Source organism: Tinamus guttatus, unplaced genomic scaffold, assembly GCF_059628265.1.
Source record: "Tinamus guttatus ecotype Peru unplaced genomic scaffold, ASM5962826v1 Tinamus_guttatus_pri_ptg000287l, whole genome shotgun sequence".
NCBI classification, from domain to species: domain Eukaryota; kingdom Metazoa; phylum Chordata; class Aves; order Tinamiformes; family Tinamidae; genus Tinamus; species Tinamus guttatus.
The window spans coordinates 2097688-2123310 of record NW_028288821.1 but is presented as its reverse complement, the minus strand read 5'-3'; the positions used below and the strand labels follow the sequence as shown (position 1 = coordinate 2123310).

The window sequence follows — 25623 nt, the reverse complement described above, 5'->3', positions numbered from 1 at the left end:
AGCTGTGTTTGGTTTCAGGGCATAAACATATATTGGCTGTGAATGCTGCTCCAAGAGCTTGTTAAGGAGAGGAGACTAGGGAGGGAAGCAGCTCTCACATTAACTGTAGTCAGGAGGTTGCTGGGCCTTGTTATGGATGAAGGAGTTTAAAGGAGGGCAGTGATTTGAGAACTGGGGCTGAACTGCCCTCCTTTGGGCTGTTGGGGTGAGTTACCCTCGCGCTGTTTCTTTACTCGACACCCCGCAAGCGAGGGCCGGGCAGCTGCTTTGGTTTGCTCACTCACTCGTGGCCTCTTTTGGCTCTTCGGATCCGTCCCCCGGGGTGGCTGGGAGGGCTGTGGTGAGGGCTGTGGTGTCGCCATGGTTCGCAGGCCGGGGTGGGCTGGAGCTGCCGGGCCCGGCCGTGCCGCCCTCGGCGGGATGGCCTCCCCGTGCTCGCCCCTGTGCTCGCCGGCTCCGCGCGCGGCCTCCGCCTCGCTCGTGTCGTTGGCGCCAACGCGCCGGCTCTCCCCACCGCACTGCCCGTTGTGAGCAATATTAGAGCGAAATCCTTCAAATGGCAAAAGCCATTTTTTATTTTGAAGTAGAGTGTTCAGAACTGCAAAAAAGTGCATCGGTGTAAAAGTTTTTAATGAAGCCACAAAAGCTGCTTCCACTCCAGACCAGGTTATTGATGTTTAAGATATACCAGATGCAACTCATTTCCAGTCTGCAGAAACAAAAGAACTCGGCCCTTTGGATAGGAGATTAGTCTATCTGAGGGGAAAACCGTGCACAGAGAAAGATTTGTAATGTCATGTTGGTACTGACACCTCATCAAACAGCTCCTTGAAGGACTCACTTCACTACCAGATTAAAAATGGAATAAAATAAAAGATAAAGGAATATAACCAATGAATAAAATGAATGTCTTTCCATATGCACTATAGAACATGGGATAGATGAGCCAGTCCTACGTTATTTGTTCCCTGTTGAACAACTCTTTTTAATATATTTTCTCATATGATTTTTAAAGTCACTTTTGCACGTTGCTGTAGAATTATCAATCATTGTTTAACTGTGCGCTAAGTTCCCAAAGCCTTTGTGTGTAAATATGCCAGCCGAAGGCTTGTTTACCAGAGAAAATACTGGTGCTCTGGCTGCAAGACATTTTTAATCAAATATGGTTGCAGTAGGCAGGTGTTTTTCATGTGGAATGTATTGGAAATGAGTATGTATTGCAGAAATGCCTCTTGGAATACGTACTGCTCTTGATAAATAGCAGAACCCAAAATTATATCAGTTTTTGCAGTTGATCAAAGGGAAAATACTAGAAACTTTAAGCACACTGTCAAAATCTGTCAGGCTTAGGAAGGTGGGGCTGTTGCTTTTATTCTTCAAAAACCAAAGTTAGTTTTCCAATCAAGTTCTGTAGAAACCCCTGTTTCGCTGCACCCGTTCTTGCCTTTGTTCTCATCTCTCTCTTTTTTTTGACTTGAATGGTGCCTTCTTCGGAGGCCTTGCAGGACGGGGCTGCAGTGGGGTGAGGAGTGACTGTAATGGGGATTGCACTTTTCTAGAAATTAGACATAAGGGGTGGTGTTATCACTGTTATTATGACAAATTTATCAACTTATTAGCTTGAAATGAAAAGGTTCTGTATTGCTCTTTTGACTTACTGAACTACTTACCCTGTAATTAAAATATTTGGACTCAATCCTGCTCCTATTCTACTGGAAGTTTTCTCTGGGAGCAGGATTGGACCTCAGTGTGGATGTGAGCTAACAAATTATTGGATATGCCAGAATATTTTATCAAACTAAGCATATAGGTCTCCATCTATGCTTATCACACAGAGACAAACTTGGCAGTAGGTTTCTCCCTTGTCCCAAAGTCCTTGCCTCTGTCTTAGCTACAATGAAAAACCAAATGCCTGTCATCAGGGCAGTACTTATAATGCACTTAGTAGCAAGTTAATATTTTGGTTGCCTTGAAGAGCTTTTGATACACAGAGATTAATGAATAGCTAGATAAAGAAATTCTTCTACTAAAATAATTCATTTTGCTTAATTCTTTTGAAATTAAGAGATGATATGGAGAGATGAGTAATGAAGTGTCCTCGGTGATTGGGAGGTACCTAATAGATAACCACAGGGGTTCCTTCTCTCTCCAGCTGTAATTACATTAATTACTGATATGGTGCCAGCAGTGTTAAGGCAGTCCGACTGCGACAACATGAAATGGAGATTTTCTGTGTGGTGTCTGTCCTCCTGGGAGGGGGACAAGCGTGACAGGAGGCTGCTGCCTGCATTGCCGGGGCTGAGGACCTGGTCCTCGGAGAAGTTATCCCTTCCCGGCCTCAGAGACTCCTCACAGGGGTAGAAGATACTCCCGTGGGTAAGAGTTTGCCGGACTGCACTTGTGGTTGAATGTAATGAAAGAAAATGGCAGAGGAGGAGAAGGAAAAATTAATAAACTATATTTAAGTGTGTATAAAATTGCTGGACAAGTGGCCCTGAGTATTAAGTTAAATGGTGCTTGTAAATTCCATTTAATCTTCTGAGGTTTTCTTTTACCATAACTCTTACAATATCTCAGAGGAAATATTTTAAAGATGACTTGCACATTTCAGCGAAAGAATGAATATCAAGTTTCAAGATTTATAGATGGGATGTTTTAAAACAAAGATCTTCTTTTTTCCTTTGGAATTACTCTACCATTCATTTTCATTTCCCAGGGTGTTTTGTCCACTCTATTATGGACTTCTCGGGGGAAATCTATTGTTAGATGTTTGCAAGCACGTGGGCTCCCTTCCTCCCCCCTCATAAATGATGAAGCTGTGCTCCGGTGTGCGCAACACGTTCTGGAAATACATCTGACTTCCATTACACAGTGTGTCATTTGCATGATAACTTCTGAGTTAGCACTCTTAGAGAAGACTTCCAGACTACAGAGAAATGCACTGGGGAAATGAAGAGCAAGTTCCGTCTCGCATCCATGGGGTGACCTGGCCAGGACTGGGCTGGACTGGCGGTCGCACCGCGGTGGAAGGAGAGCTGATGTCTCAGTGCTAGTCACGGCTTGTGAGGACCGTGTTCCTTCCGCACAGGCTTCGCAGCAAACAGCAGCATGGGCCAAGGGCTTCGTGGCTCTGGGTGGTCACACACTTCCCTTTTCACCTTAGAGACGTGAATTTGGTTCTTGCCTGGTCTGGATTTAAGTCTTACTAGCTATCAGCTATTTAAGTCTTACTAGCTACTGCCCTCTCCTTAATATGGGATAGGATGATCAGCTGCAGTGTTCTAGCATATGCTACTCAAATCTGAGTGGTACAAACCTCCCATTCAAATTGAACTGGTCCATTTGTATCAGTGGAAGGCAGAAGCAAGAGGGAACTGCCTCCCTTTAAGAGGCCTCAAGTCTTTTTTGTGCTTCCTGTACCTATCACTGCTCTTTCTTACAAGCACTGTGCTGTGTCTTTGGTGACATTAAGTTTCTTCCTTATCTTTCCTCTTTGGCCATATCTAAGCACTATATCCTATCTTTTTGATAGAAGCATGCTTTGTCCATTTGCAAGGACAATGCTACAGATTTACAAAAAAAAAAAAAAAAAAGATTAAATACCTCAAAAAGCAGGAATCTTATCAATGTGTTCCCATCATGCCAGAGCCAAGGGTAGCAAGAACATAATGGCATAAGTGTTTGTCCGATTAATGTCCTTGCCAGTCCTCCTTCCTGCAGAAATTACTCTCAGGTTTGCTGTTGTAAGGCCCAGATGTGACCCTTTTGTACAGGTGTAGCTTGATGTGAGCAAGTTAATTTCTGAGCAGCTCAGGATCAGGGAATTGCCTAGTACTCCCTCTGCCCTTTGCTCCCTCCTTTCTCCCTTCCATTTCCATGCAAATGGAGTGAATAGATTTGAACTCTTCCCAGAGCAACTTAGAGGGGCAGAGTTTGGATCCAAGTTAGGCAGCATTTTAAGCACCCTCTCCAGGATGGGTCTATCTCACTGAAGCTGCAGCATGGTGCTATGAGCACAGCCTGGCACAACCCAAGCAGGTTGGGAAGCAGGGCATTCCTGGAAGGCTGCTGAGGATCTGGACATTATTCACTTGTAAAGCAATTAATATTCCACCGAGGAAGACTATATGAAATCAAAGACCGGAGGCTGAGCTGTGAGAATACTGCTTTAAGTTCAAGGGCTTCTATAAAAGTAATAGCTGAAATCGAGGTATGCTGTGATCATGCATTTTCAGGAGGGAGATTATCTCGGCCAGACTGTCTCCCGTTTAAACTTGCACAGTTGCAGGATCCCAAACCCGCAAGTCTGGTGTGCACAAAGCACCTGCTGAACTCAGCATGGCTCCGTGTCCCGTCCTGGTGTGAGCCCCGTGACTCACGTTTGCACTGAGTAACTCCTGAGCTCACAACTGTCTGGAGCAGGGAAGGGGCTCAGGGACCAGCTCCTTGCAACTCGGTGCTGAGCACGGAGGGGAATAAGGCTTAAAACAGAGAAACAGAAGCCGTGGGGGGATTGCATCATTTTTGACATTGCTAAGGAAACAGATACAGAGGGCTTTCTGATTATGTCTAAACTGATTTATTATCACTGCATTTTTGGATGATATTTTTGGAAAATGTTTGAAGAGTAGAAAAAAAACAGAAAAAAATGCAGCTTGCTATGCTAACAGAATCCTAACAAACTCTTCTAAAAATAGCTCATTTTAGTTCCAGTCCATCTCATCATTTCCTGAGGCCTGGTGCAAGTTTAAGGCTCCTAAAAATAATATATTGTTGATATTATTTCTAATGCAACTTTTACAGAACGCATGCTAATAGAGCGCTCTCTCATCCATTTTTCTAGTTAAATTTGTAATGTCAGAGCAGTTTGCTTTGGGAACGGATTCATCCCTGGAGGAAGTGGGTATTGTAGTCAGGCAGTGAGATTGCCCCTGCTTACACCACAGATAAATGTGCTGCTTTGTGACAGCGTTGCTGCTTTGCAGTAATTCCATACTGCAAATTATAAACCTCTGAAAATTGTAGATTATAATATGCTGACACAACTTCAACAGTTGCAATATAAATGGCATTGCTCTAATAATGCAATCAAAAATCCTACTTAATCCCACTCTTTCCCTAAAGTGGTGTAAAGCATTAGCTATGGATGAAAAGACAAACAAGTACGTGTATATTCAATAATAATGTCAGCTAGGTCAGAGAAGAATAGGAAATAAAATGAATTCATAACACCTCTGAAGATAGCTTTGTGATACAGGCAGTTTCCTCTTTGATTTGCCCTCATTGGCAGTATTCATTGCAACTTCAGCGTATCCACCAAATTGTCCTTTATTAATAGCCAGCTGGATCTTAATAACAAATGCACTTCGTAATCTCCAGCCTGGCTCTTCCCGTGGTTGACAGTTACACGGAGCTGAAGAGATCATGTGCGTATTTACAGGGATCTCTCATCCAGGAGGGCCTCATTTCACGTTCAAACTGTTCAGATGGCGTTTGAGAGCGCTGCAGATACAGAGCCCTTGTGTGTCAGGGCTTTGAAGCCAGTACGGGTTATTTCTATAGATGCGATGACAGTGAAACAGTCACCTTGGATTAAGGTTGCTGGCAATCTTTAAAAGCCCTTAAAGAGCTTTGAGTGTGATCAGATGCTACTTGCTTATAAATGAGAGTTAATAGAAACATTAAACAGTACAAGTCACCGTGACCCATGTCTTTAGAATATTAAGCACATTTTTAAAATGTTCAAGACCATCTAGTCCTCTGCTTTCCGTAAAATATTACCTCTTCTAACCAATATCCTCTGGGAACAGGTTATCTGAACTCTCCAACATTCTGCTTCCCTCTATGCATCCTGGGTATTTTTAATTTATTCCTTTGCTTCTCTCTCTACTATATATTTATTGTTGATACCGTATTCAGTTTCCCTTTAATTATTCCATCTGCCAGGAGAGTGTGATGCATTTTAGAAGCTGTGTGGTTTAGTTGTTTAACCTTTGAGTTTTGTAACCGAATGAGATGACATATTCTTCATTTAGCGGAACAGGCTAAGAAGAATTATATGCTCCAAGTGATAAGCTTGGAACTGCTAAAGAAATACCAAAATCCAATTTTTTTCCTCTCTCTAGTCTTCTAAACATCCATTAGTCTCTTGAAGGGAACTCATAAATCCTGCAAATTTAGTTTATCTGAAACCTACTCTAACAGTTGTCCTTCCTACTAATCATGTTTTATATCCATTTTATATTTTTCAATATTCAATAAACATGTCTAGCGCTTACTGTACTTGTTAGAAAGTGTCTGCTGTATAGGCTGAATGAGGACAGTTATTAATCAGCCATTTCACATGACTCTTTGGTTAGTTTAGTAAGTATACTCGTTTATCTTTTTTATGCTTTCTTCTTTGTTCTTTCCATTTATCTACTGTGGAATTTCCTTTGTCCTTTTTGGTTCATTTCTGCCAGAATGTGTCAAAAAGGAATTTAACATGTAAGGAATGAAAAAATTGTGATAGCTGGAAAGAAAAAAAAATAACCCTTTGGGCTCCATTCATGAAAAGATCCTTTGCATTATGTCTGCTTAAATAGAGTGCATTACCTAGCAGCGCTGCTTTAAAGCAGTAGATAATTTACACATTAAAGTGAGATGTAGGTTTTAAAAGTAGGAGTATAGGATTGAATTAGAGTCAAGAGTCGGGATGCTGTAGTCCTGTGTGAAGATGGTCTGAGTTTCCTGGGGGTTTTGTCCTTCGGGGCTGTAATGAGCCGGTCTGATAAGAACCGCGGGCTGCAGCGAGATGGAGGTGCTGCAAGCTGCTGTGAATGGCACAGCAAGTAATGACACCAGGGAAACAAATGAATGTGTCTGCTAGATAAACAACATAAAAAGTTCCTGTTCATCACCAAAATCCAGGCTTCCAAAGATTAATATTTCCTGAAGAATTCTTACTTTTACAAGATTCTTTATCCTGTTATGGTCTTACTTTTATGGGTTCACATATTACAGGGAGGCATCTGCCATTTATCAAGAGGTTAATGACTAGTAGTTTTGTGTCCAGATACTTTGTAACCACTGAGCTACCTGACAACAGAGGTCACCAAAAGACGGATGACTTAAAAACCAGTTTAAAGATCTCCTTGCACTTTGTTTTTTTTTAAGAGCACCAGCAGGGCGTGGAGCCTTCTGATATTTCACCACTGGGGATGTTGTCCCCTCTTTGAAGTTCCCCATACTAGGAGGCTTCCATGATTTACCGGTAGTCTTCAGAAAAAAAAAAAAAAAACTTCCTAACAGAGCCTTAATTGATTGCTACAGTTATTTAATGGTTAACAATACAAAATCATAGACTGCAGCCTCTGTGGAAGCAAAAAGGAAACAGTCATTGCGGTTCGCAAGTGTCCTGCATTGGGTGAGGGAGATCAGACTAGGAGAAAGGAAGCCTACCAGTTTCAGTGGTTGTCACCAAGGCTCTTGGTGAGATGTGCAGACTCGGTCATACATCATTCTGTGACACAAGATTTGCCTGAGTGAAAGGATGGGTGTGAGGCGAGAACATGCCTACAAGGAATGTTAGTTCTGAGCACATGAGTATATTTGAAGCTGTAAGTGAACGTGTTTGTAGTCATGTCTGTGTGGACACACACATCTCTAAAGAAGGGATAGTTTCTGCAAAGATGTAACAAATAATATGACATCTTAGCCTGTATGCTTTGAGCGTAGGATGAATGCTGGTATAATAGTATGCCCTATACATCACTGCCAAAGGAAAAATGTGGGGAAAACCTGATCTGTTAGGAGTTTCCTTCCCCTTTTACCAAGGGCAGGGAGCAATGATGTGAGATTTCTCTGTAGAAGAAAAGGGAATATGGCTCACATTCCCAGCTTGAAACACTTAGGCTTCCTGCAGGTATTACTGCATCTCCTGTCAGAAGAGCTATGAGGTCCCGTCCAACCTCAAACAAGCTTCTCTTCCAGCTGTTCCGCACCCTGTGTTCTCTGTTCAGTATGACAAGGACTGGTAGAGCTCTCAGAAAAGATCGGCCGTACCACGGATCACAAATGAAACATGGGGGCTTTTTCAGCACTCAGAGCTATTTTCTGGTTTACGAATACCAGTGTATATGGACCAGTCACTGGGGGCCAGAGTGCAAATAAAAGAGGACATGAGAGAAGGGCTGGGTCCAGACTTTATGATGGATGGGCTTGGAATCATTTGTCCGTACCTTGCATCACCTAAGAGGGCTGATACTTGCCTACATATGTAAGAGTATTTATCAGTTTACTTGTAATAGGCCTGATTCTGCTGCTGTTGTATTGAAAGCAGAAGGCTTTTGCTGAAGGCCGGATTCAACACATTATGTATAAAGTTAATTCAGTAAATGTAATTCTATATTGCATCTTTTTGTTCTTTTTTTAGAATGCTTGAGGATGATCTGAAACTCAGCAGTGATGAAGATGACAATGAACAGGTAAATTATATTTGACATAGGTTTGTAGAACATATAGTCAGACAGAGTTTTTTCATCAGCTGAATGTGGTTGCATGTTGGCTTACAGTATTTGCATCAAAACCATTTGGAGGTGCTGCAGCATCCTTTATCTTAGATCTTGCCTGTTCACAGAATCACTTCTTTTACAATTATTCCTAAACCCTTCCCCATGGGAGGAGACTTATTCTGAAACAAGAATGCTTTTTTTTTCCTGATCTTTTCCCTGATCTTTTTTTGCTATATTCACTTCATAAAGTGAATTAAGCACAACTTACTTACCTTGGAATAAGAGACCAGCCATGGCATTATGCAGGAATAGCCAGTGTTCTCTCCATTTCTGTCCTCCTCTTTGCTCTATTAACTGTGGTATTGCCTCCACTTGTTTTGCACTCCATTTCTGAAATTGGTGAACTGTTTGGTCATCAAACTACTGTAACTGCAGAGTTGATTTTGCAACTTGCACGTGTTTATACAGTTGCCCCAAAGGAGACTAGTCCTTAAGTTTTCTTCTAGTCAGTGAGTAAAGGGCTGAGATTCTTAGTAATCCAGTGATTCTTGTTTGTGAGAAGTCAAAATTTCAATATGTAGCTGTAAATCAGTGCTGGAAGTCTCTCAGTCTCTCTGCTTGGAACATTAATGAAGAATCATTTTTTAAAAAATAGTCATTTCAAAAATCTGATGTCATTGACCAACTTTCCCACTTTATAAATATTTATGTCTTATGAAGGAAATGAAGCTGGTGGAATTCGTAATCTCAACATGCTTATAAGAAAGAATTTGCTACTTTGGGTTAAATTCAACTCTCATTTTACTTTATATGTACAAAAGACTCGCATGTGTTTGCACATTTGCAACGGTTGCAGCAAAGAGTAAAGTAATGCTCTAACTCGGCATAAGGTCGTGTGCTCGGAAATGTTGATCATAAATGGATCTTTCTTTCTTATTTTTTTAAACCACTTGAATATTCCCCTCCAACCCTCCCTGAGGGTTATGCCAGGAAATATTTACCTTCAACTGTCAGTTGACCCCTTAGTCATACAAGTCAGTATTTTTTAATGCCCAGAAAGTCTCTCAGTCTCATCTGAAACCAAAGGATTAAATGTCTGTACCTTTGCAGTTGTGTGCTCATGTGCGAGTTTGTGTAACTAGCATGCTTCCTGATTTATTGAAAAAGTGCCCAAATAAGCCTAGAAAATGACACTGAGAGGCCTGAAAATTTCCAAGTGGTCATATATTAATGGGCAGGATTTGATTTTGTTTTCTTACAGTAGTAGTGTTCCGTTAACTTCAGTAGAACTACTCCAGATTTACACAACTGACTCTAGTAAGATGAAATCAGACATCAGTGCTGGATGAAGAAGTAAATGCCTGGGCTTTTGCTTGCTGACCTCAAATAACAAGCACTCTGTGCAATGGAGATGTACCCAAAGGGAAGGAAGTCTCAGGGTGAACCACAGCCTCACCTGAGACTTCCCAGTAATACCACTGGCAGCATAACGTTCAGGCAGACCGTAGAGCGCAATAGGGAACATTCACGTAGTTCCCCAAAATTTTATAATACATATATTTTATGATAGAGTATGGCAATGGAAGCTTCATCTTACTCTGAGTAATTAGAATCGATTCAAACTTCATAAACGCTTCTAAATATCTTTTTCAGAAACAATCATGGTCTGTGTATTTAGGGATTCCAAACATGAACACTTCCAATCATGTAAAAAGTAAATGAACTACATGGATAGGAAGCATGCTGAGCATATTTCTTTAGTGTCCTGCTCTTCAAGGGAGACCTTCGTTTTTCCTATGTAAAGCACAAATGTGTAGTTGCATTTCCTCTATTTGCATCACAAATCCAGTGTAAACAATGTAATATTCCTTATAAGAAAACACTCCATAGATTTTTAGGTTTCCTACATGAATGACTATATGTGTCTGCCCTTTTTGATTTTTATCATGTTTTGCATCCCATATTTGGACCTTGCAAAGTTGGGCAACGTAGCTCTGCTGCATCAGTCAAGCATTGCACTGGCAATACCTTCACACTTTAGCAATTTCTGCCACATCACCCTAAAAAGAGGGATCTGGAAATAGACAGAAAGGTTCATCTAGCCCACTGGCCAGACACATAAGCACCAACAAAACAACTGAAATGTTTTTTGGCAGCAAAATGTTATTTTCCAAAATTATGTATAATGAACACGTGATCACTCTGTTCAGTTGTATAACTAGGAGGTTGAGTTCAATTTTTTGGATATGATGAGGAATTACAGGTTGAAATCACTGGAAATTATTAATTTTTTATACAGTACTAGCCAGGCAGTTAGTGAATACACTGCCCACTTTTAGCATTCACTCTTCAAAATGGAGAATCCTTCTTAAAAAGAGGCAGTTAGGCCTTTTATGTTTAGTCAAAAGATGTTAAGAAGTATGTGTAATATCATGTAGGTGACAGCCTACCAGCATGTCACCGTGGAAGGATTCCTGAGAGCAGGATACACTTCAGTTTCACTCCAAAGGGCCTAACAGGTTCCAGCAAGAAAGAGGTGACCTGAAATGGGAACTGCTCATGCTGAACTGCTGCAGCTTGCATGGAAACCTTGGTCTTTCCCTCCTGTTAGATCCTGGTGGGCTTGATGTAGAAGTTGTGGGGTGAATTTCTTTGGACTGTGACATGCAGGAGGTCCAACAAGATGATCATTACAGGTCCCTTCTGACTTCAAATCTTTGGACCATATTGATCATTGCAGTAGAGCATGAGGCAAGTTAAAAGCAACTCTACACCAGCTGTAAACTCAGTCCCCGTTTTCTGGGCTTTGCTTTGAGTGACTGCAGTTATTGGCTTCACCTAACACATGTAAACACGTCCAACAGTATCTTCAGTCCCGGCGATTCAGAGCTGGCCATATGACACATGCTTTGTCCCTTAGACAAAATCTTGAATCTTATGTCTTTCATTGTGGGTGATTTGGGATTAAAGACACATAGAAAACGACAGGTTAGATCTGGAATCAATTTTCATTTACAGCTGAGAAGCAGTTATTGATGCTGTGCTCACAGTTCAATAAAAGATCTAAAGATATAGACCTTGTGTTTCTCTTTCAATATAAGCAGCATAATCAGTCTCAAATGTTTTTACAAAGAAAATTGTATTGACAGTTTTATTAAAATTGCTGTCTTTAAAGTTTTAAGTTATCCACAATTTGACCTACTTGAATGGTTTTTAATATGCACGCTGACCAAACCAATAGATTTTTATGTCACATTTTTGTAATACCAGGTACACATCTGTTTAGCGTATTATTTGAGTAGTATTGTTACATTTAATTTAAGCATTGTCAGTTTTGTAAACTTTTATATTATTGTGACTGCGAGGAACTTTGACATATGCATCAATTGCATTCAGAGTGCATCCTATTGCACAATATTTTCAGATTGGCTACAAGAGATACAGTCAAGGTAGGTGACAGACATGTTATTAGTAAAACCATTAGATGACAAGTCATACTAATGTTAACACTCTTCTGTAAGGAAGGATGGAGCTTTTAAATGGCTTTATTACTCAATGCAAAAAAAAAGAAATCAGAAATTAGGAATAGTAGTGAAGATTTTTAATTAGTTCAGCTAAAAGAGCTTAAATAAAACACAGGTTGGTATTTTTGTTCTTTAAAGCACCTCTGTATAATTCAAATTAGCTCTGAGCTTCAAGGCATCCAAATGAGTTGTGCCTGGATACAGTATTTTAAGTAGCTGTAGTGTACCCAATTTTCTTTAACCAGTTCCTCTTTGTTCTTCTGCCTAAGGAATAGTCCTGTTAACCTTTGAAATACATACTTAATTTAAAGCACATTGCTGGAAATCTATGCATTTTTGAACTATAGAAACTTTGATACTAGTTACAGACCTGCTCCATTATTTTCAATATTTTATGTATGTAGTGTTTTTGGCAGAATAGTTCAATGAGTTTTTTTATCTTTTCTATTTGTTTTTCCTGCTTCATTTAATGATTCCCATTTGTATGTTCACTTCTTTGATAGCCATACAAATACAAGATATGTATATAATCCATGGCCCTCACTTATCTGTTGTATTTTATTGAAACATGCTTTTTCTCCCGTGGCTGGTGTTAGGTAATTACGTACAAAATGTTTGATTTTGTAGTTAAGTCTACAAATGAGATCAGCTGTAGTCCGAGTTTTGGATTCTTGTAGCGCATACTGAACTTTCAAAGCTTTCAAGTATTTTTGTTTGGTTATTTTAAGTTTATGGAATTCCAAGATGCTTTCATCATGTAAACACCACTTTTTAAAGTTGACCACTTCCATTTCAACAGTGACTCTTCTTTCCTGTGGTAATTTACCTTGCTTTTTAGCAGCATCCTGAACAAGTTGTTTACCTCCCCAAGGTTTCTTTACATTTCCATTTACTTTGTTATCAGCAGAAAGGCTGAAGAACAGCTTTTCAGTAATGGCATCAATACTGCACACACAGTGAGAGAGGTCATCTTGTCAAAGCTAAAGAAAAATCAGGTGGATTAGGATGAAACTAGGTACAAAATAACTTTGATACAGTATTTTAATGTAAACAGTTTATCTGTCATTGGTTCCACTGAAATCCCAGAGTGATGCAACATCAGTTGCTGCTACAGCAGATGTGTTCTGATGAGGAGCCCACACTGCAGTGTTTGAGATCTGCAGTCGTGTTTTATAACTGGGGGGAAATGTTTTCATTGAGCCATTAATGAAAACAGAAGCTATTAGGATAACACAGTCATTCTCCAACCTTGTCAGGCTATAACCATGACAAATCCTTTCATGAAGATACATCTCTTTTTGCTACCTTAGTCCATTTTAATTGATACTCAAATTATTTTATTCTGCACAATACCAATTGAAGCAGCCATATATCAGCGACTATGTAAAATGAATTACTGCCGCTTCCGTTAGACTAATCCTTGATAATAAGAGATTTGATGGCTGACATTTCTAAAGTAGTAATTCACACAGTAATGACAGAGATTCATATCACAGTATTTGTTTATTATCAGTAGAAGCTTTCAGTAACTGCTGCGAGATCTGAGCTGAGCTTGCTGTGGCTAGGAGGGAGTAGCTTGGCACACCGCTAAAATACCTGACATTAACAAAGGCTTTTAACTCTTTGAAATTCACAGAATTTCATGCAAGTGTTTCCACTCGGGTTGCTCTTGAGCAAGTTACCCGTCAGTGAGGAAGGGGGTTACTGTAACCCCCAGGACAAGCGGTGCTTGTCCCGTACGCCGCACCAGGTGAACCCTGCCCTGCAGGCTCCTGCCCAGCTCAGGGGCACGCTCAGCTGCCAGGTCCCGCTTTCCACAGCTCACCTGGCAGCTCTGCACTGACAGCTCAGCATCTGGAAAACTCTCAGCTCCAGGAGGAAAAATAGTGCAGGAAAAGAAAACACCAGCAGGCAGGCAGGCCTGGCAAAACGGGAATTAAAGATCTGAAAAGATGGATAAACAGAGCCCCAGGAAGCCCTCTCCTCGCTGCCCCAGGCAAGCAGGTACTGCAGAGCCCCTCAGTGCTCTCTAGGACAGGTGCTTCTCTCCTGTTCTGCTCTTCATGCCCCAGCCACACCACAAGACACCCTTCAGCACGGGTGAAGGGCAGGTGTTAAATACAGACCAGGCAGCCCTGCTGCCAATTAAGCAGGGGCGGAGAGGCCCCGCTTGTCTGTGCGGAGCAGGCAGGAGATCTGGGCTGGGAGGGAGTTGTCAGGGTAACTGACGGATGCTCTGAGTGCATGCTGCACACCCATGCTCATGTACACGAGTTATTATTGTAAGTATATATACGGTAAGGGTTGTTTTGGCAGCAAGAAAAGGTGCTGGCAGCAGATGAGATAATTGATTGATGCCAGCATTGTTGTCGTTAAGAAAAAAGCCGCTCTTGACCATGCTGTCCTATAAGGAGTAAATCTGAAGTCTGTGGTATCTATGGGCCATCTCGGTGCTCAGTACTCATTAACCTGACCAAGGAGAGTGTGTCTTTTATTATGCATGCCTTGTGAAGCGTCTTGGTAAAGAAATTGTCTGGCTTTCTTGTGCTGGCCATCTGCAGTGTGGCGGTTTTGCAAAAGCTCAAGTAACTGTGAACTTCAAAATCTAAATTTTTTCACAGCTATGAGTTGTGGTGCTAGTGCTGGCTTTAAGACTGGGGGTTAGGGAAAGTCTGAGCAGAGTGGCTCATAGGCTGCCAACAAGCTCTGGAGCAGGTGATGAAAAGGGCAAGATAAATCCAGTAATTAGCTTCTGTCAGCCACAATAAGAAGAAGAAGAAGTGAAAGTTGATCTCCCCTGGAGGAAGTCCAGAAGGAGAACAGTAATGAGAACTAAACACCTTAATTTTTCTTACAATGAATGCATCTGCCACTGTGAGGTTTGCTGGGGCTGGAGGTGCTCCATTCCCTACCGGCAGAATAAATCTCCCCAGAGCAGACCTCCCGTGTTCCTGCCGGGCCCGCAGAGTGACGGTGCAGTGGATATGAGCAGAGGCCCTCCCTAGGACACTGCAGTTCAAGGCAGCACTACGGTGTGCGGTGTTTGGAGCTGCACCATTTAGGAACTAGCTAAATCATCTGCGTCATGTACCAAATCAAACCAAGGTCAGCAAAGAGTTATTTCATATGTGTGCACCCCTGTTGTCTCAGCCGCCTGTTTGTAAGAGATTACATATTCCTTGTAGATGAAAATCATTAAGCTCTTTAGACCTACATAGGAAGCAAATGAGATGCATGAACAAAAGCAACATCCCATCCTGCCAACACTGTCAGTGCTGTTGCTTTTTATCTCTGCCCTTTTACTCCTCATGTCTAGAGAAGTGTTCATTAGTTTAGAGCAGGGAAGAGGCTGAGGGTGCCTGGGCTCCCTGAAGAATGAGATAGTGGCCTTTGCCACCAAGGAGAATCGGAGGCATAAACTGTGAGTGAGCGGCGGCGGGGAGGCTGCCACGGGGAGGTTTCCCAATCCTGCTTTCCGTTTTGACACCGGAAAGTGTAACCACTGAGCGTCAGAAAAGTAAAAATTAGTAAGACATTAGTAAGAAGTGCACTGAAAGTGCACTTTCTACGATCTCAAAATATCAGCAGTGCTCAGCTAAATCTGAGGGAAATGAGGGAAACTTGGCGAAAATGAGGCAAAATCATAAAGTGGAATTTGTCTGCTGCTGTACAATGAAATAGAAGGAAATTCTGAGGCTTTGCATCTAGCCTTTTCCTTTCCTGGGGAAAGTGTAGAGAGATTTTTTTTTCTTTTCTTTCTTCTAATTGCTTCTTGACCTTTCTCTCTGTTTCTTTTGCCTCCTCAGGATGTTTAAACAGGTGATTAACATGTAGAAAAGGACTCTAGAGTAAACCTAGCAAATAATGGATTTTTTGATTTATTAGCCATTTGGAAGGTTGAATATAACACATTCTAAAAAATTGTAAGTAAAAAATAAGAAGGCAAATATTGTTTTCCGTCCCTAGCTAAATGTTATATTTGTGTAGTTTCAAAATAGGATTTCCATCCTCTAAGCAGGGTATATTTGTAATGAATTCATAACAAATCATTTGTAAGGAAATGATGTTTCAAACCAAAATTTCAATTCAGATTTTTTTTCCCTTAAAGATGGAACATTCAGTACAAATTTTCCAAATATTTTCTTTGTCAAGGCTGTATTCATTTTCAGAGCATGGTACAGAATGTAATTAGTGCTTTTTCTGGTCCTTTATGTAGGATCATAGGTGAGGTGTTCGTTATAAATGAACGTGCCTAAGATAACTCCCAAAACGAATGATAGAGCAGATTCTTTGCAGATTAACTTACTGATATGGAAAGTTTCTCTGCTTTTGGTTGAGTATTGAATTGAAACTCCAGAGCATCTCTTTTCTTCCTACAAGACAGGAGAACATGATGATGATTTATCAACTTGCTTATGTGGAATTGCTTAGTTATTGCCCCAGAGTACAGAGCTAGTGAGAAGTGGGGAGCTGGACCCATAAGATTCACGGCAGTTCTGGGAAAAAGTTAAAATATGAAGGCCACCTTCTTTCCACCAATAGGTTGGAGGACTTGAGGTTACATCTGTCTTAACCAAAGAGACTCTTGGAGCCCCAGCAATTGCCTTGTTAGCTGGCTGGTTGCTCTGAATCAAGAGGTGTTTTTTAGAAAACATGGATTTTTTTGTCAAACTTCACTACCTCAAAGCCAAATAATTTTCCCTGAAAAATCTTGATTTTTTTTTCAGTTGTGCTGAAAAACTAAGTTTTCTTCTGACACTTCCCCTGCATGTATCACTTGACAGAAAATCTAATTTGGCATCTACACAGGCCAAGTATTTTACCTTGTTATTTTTGGACAGGCCTCTTCTGAGTTTATTCTCCTTGGGTTTGGGGGATTTTGGAAAGTCGTAGGTACCAGAGTGCTCCTTCTCTTTTTTTCTATCCAAAAGTCAGTCTGTTCACTGATAGCCATGGAAAAAAAGCATCATTTTTCACACTTGGCAGTCCTTGTACACAACCTAGAAGGAGCCAATGCTATTCCCAAGGTCATTCTTTTGTGTAATAGTTAGATTTCTACTAATTAAATAAGTTTGTGGGTATATCCACACTAGGGATCAAGTGAAGTACAGTGCAGATGGTTCTTGAACCAGTGCCAAAGCAAACAGTGCCAAAATCAGGAGTGATACTCCATAAAAATCCCAAGTCTTTGGCCATTATAAAAGCCATGGGAAAGCATCCTCTGGCAAATTCCCTTTGCTGGTTGTTCTCTATTTTGCTACTTTTTATATAGTCTTCATCTTCTTATTCACCACTAGCCTCAGCTGCAGAGGGAAGATGTAAGAGAGGTGGCACAATTACTTGAAGGCCATAATTGTTTAAAAAAAAAATCAGAAGGAAATTGCAAATTAAAGTGGAATGATTGTCTAGCTCAGTCTGGTTTCCATTTTCTAATCATCCTAAATTATTTTAATGCACGTTTTCAAGCTCAAAATTAGCAAAGGTCCCATGATGTAATTCTCCTAACACCCATTGAATATTACATTATTTCAGTTCAATTTCATTCCAATCTTTTGCAGCATCATTTCCCACTCAGAGTACATGTATCATGATTTGGGAACCTCCTACCTGCTCTATTTCTAGATAATACTTTTAATGCTTGAAGTTTAGGAATCATTGTGGAATAAAACCAATCTCTTATGTGTAAAAGCCCAGGAATAGAAGGTAAACAAAATAACTCTTAAAACATGTTTGTCTTTGAAATATCTTAAATTAATAATCAAAAGCTCCCATCAAGTCTAAAACAAATCAAACTCAGTCGTGAAGATGAGAAACAGGAATTATTAACTGAGTAGCAAGGTTGATGAAGGCTCAATGAGATCATTTTGTTCAAAGATTAAAGGCGATGAGCACTGAAATAGTTGAGGATGGCTATGAACACATCTGACTAGAGCTGCTAAATTCAGTAATGATCAAAAGTTAATTATCAAAGCAGAGAGAACTACTCAACACAGACAATTTGAGTCAATAGCTAAGCAGCCCAGAAAAGAAGTAATTTGGAAGTAGTATTTTCCTATAATGAAGTTATATAAAAGAAGTACATTTCAAAGAAACCTGCCTAAAACAAGATTGCATTCTTCCTGATCAGAGAAAAATAATTAGCTCTAATTGACAGACCTGCTGCACACCAAATACTTTCAAACAATATGTTTCTGCATCAAAGCTTAATGTGTAGAGTTACTCAATGTCACTTTGATTTTGCCTTTCTTTATCTTCTGCCACTGGGCATGCTCATGATATCGCAACAAATACGCTTTGAAAAATGAATGAACACATAGAAGACAAATAAAAGCAGAAGGCCAGATCCTGCATTTCTTTCTCTGAAGGAATTACAGCCATTTATGCTGTGCTGTGCTTAACACCATCATGTTCCCACTGAGGGCAATCCGAATCATTTGCAAAAGAAAATGTTCAGTTGCTTTATCATTCACCATGCAAACAGTTTAGCTCTCCCCATCACATGCATGCTCTACAGAATACCTTCTGCTTTATTGTGTGTTAGAATCGGCTGCATTATTATTTATTTGTGATCCCAGATGCTTTTACACTCTTCTTTTTCCTCTTCTTTATCTGTATTGTGAAAACATTTTTTGTTTAATGATTTTTCCTTTGTTAATAATTTGGAAAAAAAAAAAAAAACCTATATCTGAGATTCAGATACAAGTTTCACATGCCTAAGCTCAGAACTGTTATAGTCCAGTTACCTGATGTTTGGAAGGATCAAGCAAAAAAGCACTCTACAGTCAGAAAATCTTCTGCTGTAATGTAAAGCAGTTTTTAAGGTTTAAAAATAATTTTCATTTCCTGCAGGATAAGACTGAAACTTGTCATTTAATGGGAGACTGGGGCAACTGAAATGCCATTTTTGATGCTGCTTTAATCCATTTTAAATGAAGCATTTGCTTGTTGTTGCATGTAGTTTATTATTCAGATTTCTTAATAACACCCTTTTGAGTCTGTGTGTGCATATGGCAGCTGGAAAGGGAGATTTGAGAGAGTATCAGTGGGATGAGGCAGAGTCATCATGTCTCCCATTGAGGCAGGGACCCCAGTTCATCGTGAGCTTGTTGGAGAGGACAGGATTAGATTTGTGTCATCTTAACTTTAGTGATTTGTGTCATCTTAACTTCAGTGTTTCCTGAGTGTTTTATTTAGCAAACCTACTGTACCATTAATGTAATTGTTTCACACCGTACATTCATTGATTTATGCTTTAGATAGAAATTGTAACCCAAACAGAAGCAAAACATCTTTCTTTGCACACAGGGAGCCAGCCTAGAAAGTTACTGTTGCCCCATCTGAGCTCTCACAAGCTTTAATTGCTTCTCTCAAAGCTCAGTTGGTAGGGATTTCCATGGACTTAAAATGTAGATTTTGCCCTTGCTGTGGCTGGAAGCAAAAGTGCCAAAATGCCAGGTGTTTTGAAAAACAGTGCCATGGAAGAGCCCAGAGGAGAAGTCGCTCTGGAACTGAAGTTTCAGGAGTTATTTGGATTCCATAGGGGATGTCATTCCTTAAGTTCTCATTTGAGCATTTCCCAGGACCACTGATACTGCAGTGATATCCAGTTCTTATGTGGAAAGCACTTTTTCCTCCATCCCTAAGCATGCCTGAAGTCCTTCACCAAAACCCTCCACTTCAATTTTTGTCAGCTTTATAAAATATCTCTCCAGGTAATTAAGCACACAGACTTTCCCTCGTATAATAGGTTTATGGATCAGTTGTCTTTCTTCTGCCTTTCACTGCCGCCTGTGCTTGTAATCTCCCCACGCATCCGACCGCTTTGCGCATCTAAATCCATTACAGCCTGCGCCAGCAGATATGAGAGAAGATCTCCAAAATCCTATGGCTGCGCTGCTTTATCTTAAGATGGCATTGCAAGCCCTCCTGTGTTAAAATGTTATTTACTTATTCCTCAAAAATTTGGGGGCAAGGAGAGGGTGGTTTGGATTACGTCATTATCCTGTGGCATGAAGAAGAAAAGGCGGCGCGGGCTGGCGCGGCTTCCCGCGTGTGCTGGACTGTGGCGCGCGGTGCCCCCGGCTGTGTTGCTTAGCAACATTTTAATTCGGGAAGAATCGGAGGAGATGAAATCCCTGCGGAGAGGGAAGCAGAAATAAGAGGGCCGCTGACAGATGATCTGAGTTGTTTCTTCTAATATACTGTGAAGATCACCGTCTCTTTTCATGAATGATAAATGGACTGTACACAGATCAATGGGTTCAGCAAGACCCTGGCACCGGGCCCCGCGCAGCCTGGGGGCCTGAGGATTTGCTCGTTTGGGTGACTTGGGAGTGTGTTTCCTCAAAGGTTTTGCTGTTGGGAATCGATCCGAGCGCTTGGCCACCCCTTGCCCTTTTCCCCTGGTGGACGTGAGCTGCTTGGGCCTGCTCTGAACGGCCGTGCTGCCTGCTGCCATCAGTTAGGCTGGGCCTCAGGGTGGGAGACAGGGTCACCGCCCTGATGAGAGGCTCCTAAACGTCATGGCCATTAAAAATAAATAGCTGAACTGCAACGATGCTGCGAGCTGCGGGAAGGACTGGCACGCGATGCCGGCACGCGGGTTGCTCCAGGGAATGTCGCTCACCTGCTTGTCTCCCCCGCCCCTCTTGTGTTCACAGGCCGCCGAAAAGACAAAATTGAGAAACATTCCTGTGAAGTAAGTTGTTTTTATATCCATTGGAAAAATGTAGCTTCAATGCAGTTCTCGCACACAGTCACAAAAAAAGTCCTAGGGCAATAAATGAACTACAGGAATTCAAGTTACCCCTAGTCATAGCTATGAAAAAGTCAGTGTCGTCGGGGAGAGCTCCTGATTTTTTCATGTGCCCCTAATAATTGCACTCCCCAAGTCTAACCAGCATCTGTAAATTAATGTATTGCCTATGAATAGCTGCCAAAAAATATCATCATCATGTTCAATACATACTGCTCCTAGCCTTGGGGAGGTCTGTACATGCTAAAAAGATTATGATTTTTAATTGCAATCCTTGAGAAAGTCTGATGGAGGGGAAATAACCAGGAATGTGCCAAACAATTTCTAAACACATGGGAATATTTTGCACCTATGTATCAAGGCTTTGCCACCCTGTTGATTAAGAGCTCTTTTGCCCTCTGTGCATGCATCTCATTCCCACACACACACACGTGCTTTTCACAGGAGGGTTTGGTTAAGGATGAGCAAGTTACCAGGGAGCAACTTGCAGGACATTTTATGAGAAGTTCTTAAATCTTAGGGCACTAGCAGCAACACTCAACCATATATCATTCAATTAAGAAAGTTGTTATATAGATGTCCTGGCTATTTGAGAAAAGGAACTTTTGGTTCAAGATTGAGTTTTAATGGGCTCTTTATGTACCAATAAAACACATATCTTTAGCTTCAGTAGCTGATCATTGCAGTTTAACTAAATCCTTGTAACTGTGTTTTGCTTATATAGAGAAAACACTTGTATTAGTTTGCTGATGGTGTAGGCTTTTGGACTGGCATGTTTTTATATTTGTAAGATGATACACTGATAGGACTCACAAACCATCATGCTTAGGGGCACATAGCAAAAGGATATGTTTCTACTTCTCACTTGGCTCCCATTGTGCACAGTCATTTACACCTTGCAAAGTAAATGCAAAACGTGTATGAACACTCCTTGGAATGATTAGGCAAGATGTGAGATATTCATAAATCAATCTCTCTTTACGTTTCATTTAATCTGATAAAAATTAGAAATGGGATCCAACAAAGACCTGAAACTTCTAATAAGACAGGGGACTTTTCATGCCTGTAGGGCTAGTTCAAATTTAGTGCAAGCTGAACTAGAGTCATTGTTACCTGAGGTTGTTCAGTAGGTGAATTGAACTGTGATTTCACCTCACCTGCTGAAAGATTCAGGAATGGAAAGTTGATGAGGGTCCTGGGGAACAACTCCAAGATAATCTTTTTTTTTTTTTTTTTCCTATTTGGATCAAATTCTCCAGAACAGCTCAGCTGAATTGAGTTCTGCATATAAGAGAGGTATTGAGCCTTGCAGTCGTTAAAGAGCTTGTATGCAACACTAATGCCTGATAACTCCACCAGAAGTGGAAGGGGAAGGGGCTAGGTTAAATCATTCCTTCCTGGATCTTGAGAAAGCATCGTAACACTTTGGAATGGAAGAAGGCCAGATGGACAGTCTTGCTCTTTCCATCTACACGTGTATATCTCACCCTGTCATGTTTTGCCCAACTGGCTGTTTAACTTCTCTTTGACTATGTTCATGGTTGCAGCTTCAATTAGTACCCTAGGGAATCCATTATACATATTAATTACACTCTGCATAACAAAGAGCTGACAAAAAATCTGCCTAGTATTTTTCAGTGAAATAAAAGTACTTAATGTACCTGTGGACAATTATGATTTTATGCTAAAATATTACCTCCAAGGACAAGAGTAAAAACAGTATTTTGAAAATGGCAGTAGAGACATGGGTTGTGTTTGTATAAGCATCACAGCCGCACTTAGTACCGCTCAGACTTGTCTAGCTTTTAGTGCTATTGCTTTTGTAGCTCTCAAATGTCAAAGAGAATTTCACTTGAATTTTAATGTTCTTCAGCTATGCAAAATGAAGTTAGTAGCTTCCATTGTCATAAGGACTGAAAGCTGTACAGATTCCTTCTACCATATGTGACTTATCACATACATTTTTAAAAACACATTTCTGTTATTAAGACATATGTGATAGTACACTTCTGCAAATGTGAATTGCTTTTGGCTAAAAGCCATGCACTAATAAGTTGAGTTGAATCTAACTGCATTTGACATCTGTTACAATACATATATATACATATATATAAAATATTATCAGTTGTCATTAGCATAAAAAAATGTCCTTGCTTCTATTCTTGCTGACACAGTAGTTCCCATGTACCAAAACCGAAGTCAGAAATTACTTTCTTTTAAAGACTAGTTTATATAGTGTCAGTGGACTGGGCCTGGTATTACCACTGTCTAACACATCAGGTAAGGAGCGTAAGTAGAAAATCTGTAGAAATGATCTATTTACTTCTGCTTGCTAAGTTTATTAATGTTGCTCTTTTCATCCTCCAGAGGAACTTTGTTGCCTCTATTTTTCTTTAGAAGCCTTCCAAAACAGTTAACTCTTCTGGAGGGAATAAAGAGGAAGTTTCCTTACTACAGTTTAATAATTCAGCCAAAGGTCTGGCTTGCTAATATCCAGGTGTTTGTTGGTGCTTAGATGGATGTGAACTTAATCAGGGCAACAGTGGATGCAGGTGGTGGTCAGCTTCTTCAGAGCACTTGGTCTCCATTCCATGTTGCTTTTGGCACTTCAAGGAAACACAGCACATCCAGAGGAACCCATGTTTATGCCTTGGTAGCATCATCTGACACAATATTACTGTAACCACACAAAAAATCACGCAGCAGGTTGTGCTTCTATTACTGCACAATATGTATTTAAGAGGCACTGAAGGACTTATTCTCCATGCAAAATCTTTTTTGAAATCTATTCATACTTCCTCTCTTTTGTTTATTTTGAACCCTGCTCCTGATGTATTCACTGGAATTCATACAATTAGTTATGAGAAACAGCAAATGACAGATCTGACATACAGACCAAAGAGACACTTCCTCCTCAAAAACCACTAATAAAGCAGTTTTCCCTCTGAGCATGACTCCAGCAATGTCTAGTATAGGCCCAGGCCAAATCTTCCTGAGACTGGAAAATGAAGAATGTGTATCTCCTGATCAGGTAGCTGTAAGGTTAACTATTTTTTTCTCTTTCCCTTATTAGAGAAATTATATCTTTGCATGGAAACACCCTTCTGAATAGGGCCTGGATATAACCTAACTATAAACAGATACCCCAGAGCGCAGTGGCCAGAGGGCTTCCTTGGGGAAATGTGGACAGATGAAAGAATCATCCAGATAAGCCCTGATGTCGTCCAGCAGTGGAGACTAGAACAGTTTTCCAGTTTTATAAGAGAAATTAGATTTTTTAATTGGAGAGGGAAAAAAAATGTTTTAAGAGCAGTCATGTGTTCCATTAACTGCTGTAGAACTGTGAGAATATTCAACTTGACTTCTTGCTCCAGGGAAGAAAACATTGACTTCCATGAGTGTCCTTTATCCTCTCTTCTTTTATAGTCTCTTTAAAATTTTTCAATAGAAGGCAGTGGCATTTTCCCCAAACACCTGCATATGTTTAAATATGCTGTAGACTTAATGACTTCCAGATACATGTTCTGGGATTATAGCTGGTGTTAAGATCCCACTGCTTCTTATATTTTCAAAATGTATTTGCTTTCCATCACTGACCAGACCAGCCACAGTTTTGTTAAACAGAAAGACTTCTAGTGTTTATTGTCTTTTCCTGCCATAAAACTCATCTTCTCAGAAGGGCATCCGACTGGACATGGTACAGTTTTCTGTCCCAACCGTCCCTGGAATTGCAATCCATTAACATTTGATATCTTGACATTTCAATTGACCTCTCATTTGCAAAGCGCAGTGGTATTTTTCATGGCCTTTTCATCCTTGATTATACATGGAATGGGAGTGACTGTTTCTACCGACTGCACTTTAAAAATATCTTTGTTTTACCAGCTGGAGTGGCACCTCGCTTTTCCCTTGCTGGACAGCCCTTGGTCTGCGCGACGGGGCTGAGGGCCGCGTGAGTCCTGCAGAGCCAGTGGATTTTCTTATTGACTCGCTAAGCGGGAGGGCAAGCAGGTCAGCTTCCGAGGGTCACCATATGTATGCTGTAATAGCAGTGACCATAAACAAATCTTTTGCCCCCATCGGCATCAGTACAGGCCCTGGGCCAGATCTGAAAGTGGGTTTGTTTTCATCCAGTGAAAGCAGGCAGCTGTAACTAATAAGAGGTCTGAAAGTGGTGGTACCCATGCTCAGCTCTTTCACCAGGGGATATCTCCTGTCCTGTATGTATACATACAAATTTATGTATATTTATATTTATCCAAATTTATTTGTATGTATACATATATTTATTAGAAAAATTATTAGAGAACTTAAGATCAAAAAACTTTGAAAGAAACAAGAAGCCCATCCCTTCCATAGCTTTCATTTTCAGTAAAACATCCCATCAGTCCTCACCTCACTGCGTGTTACCCTCAACCTCTAAACCTTTCTTCCCATTCTTTCTCTTCTGAGTGTTTCTGGTTAACTAAGTCAGCCAACACCAATTAAAATAGTTCTGAAAATCCAGTACAACACAGTGCCTAAACAGGCTGCCCACATTAATTTCTCAGAGAAATCCATTCATATTTATGTTTTAATACTTTAAGTCTAACCACAAAAGCATTCAAATCCTCAGTGAAAATCCAGGAAAAAGCCTGCTTACAGGCAATTATAGACACTGTTCTTTAGTCCCTGATCCTCTTAGTCTGTCCACTTAGACATTTACACAGGTACATGGTTCTGTCCATAGGAACCATTTATTTTACTAGCAATAACATTCCTCCAAAAATTCAACAACGTTCAAATGCCATTAATTCTACAAGTTGGACTATGTAGTCAAATCTGTGCTCACATGCAGTGCTCAGTGCAGGAT

General features: G+C 40.6%; 1 protein-coding gene across 1 annotated transcript in view; it reads left to right on the top strand.

The window, feature by feature from the left end:
- The window catches only part of AFF2 (ALF transcription elongation factor 2), a 306425-nt gene that overhangs the window by 218567 nt on the left and 62235 nt on the right, over positions 1–25623 (top strand). The window contains exons 8-9 of the mRNA XM_088527446.1: positions 8414–8465; positions 20677–20714. Coding sequence (XP_088383572.1) covers positions 8414–8465; positions 20677–20714 — 90 coding nt within the window. The remainder of the gene's footprint in view (positions 1–8413; positions 8466–20676; positions 20715–25623) is intronic.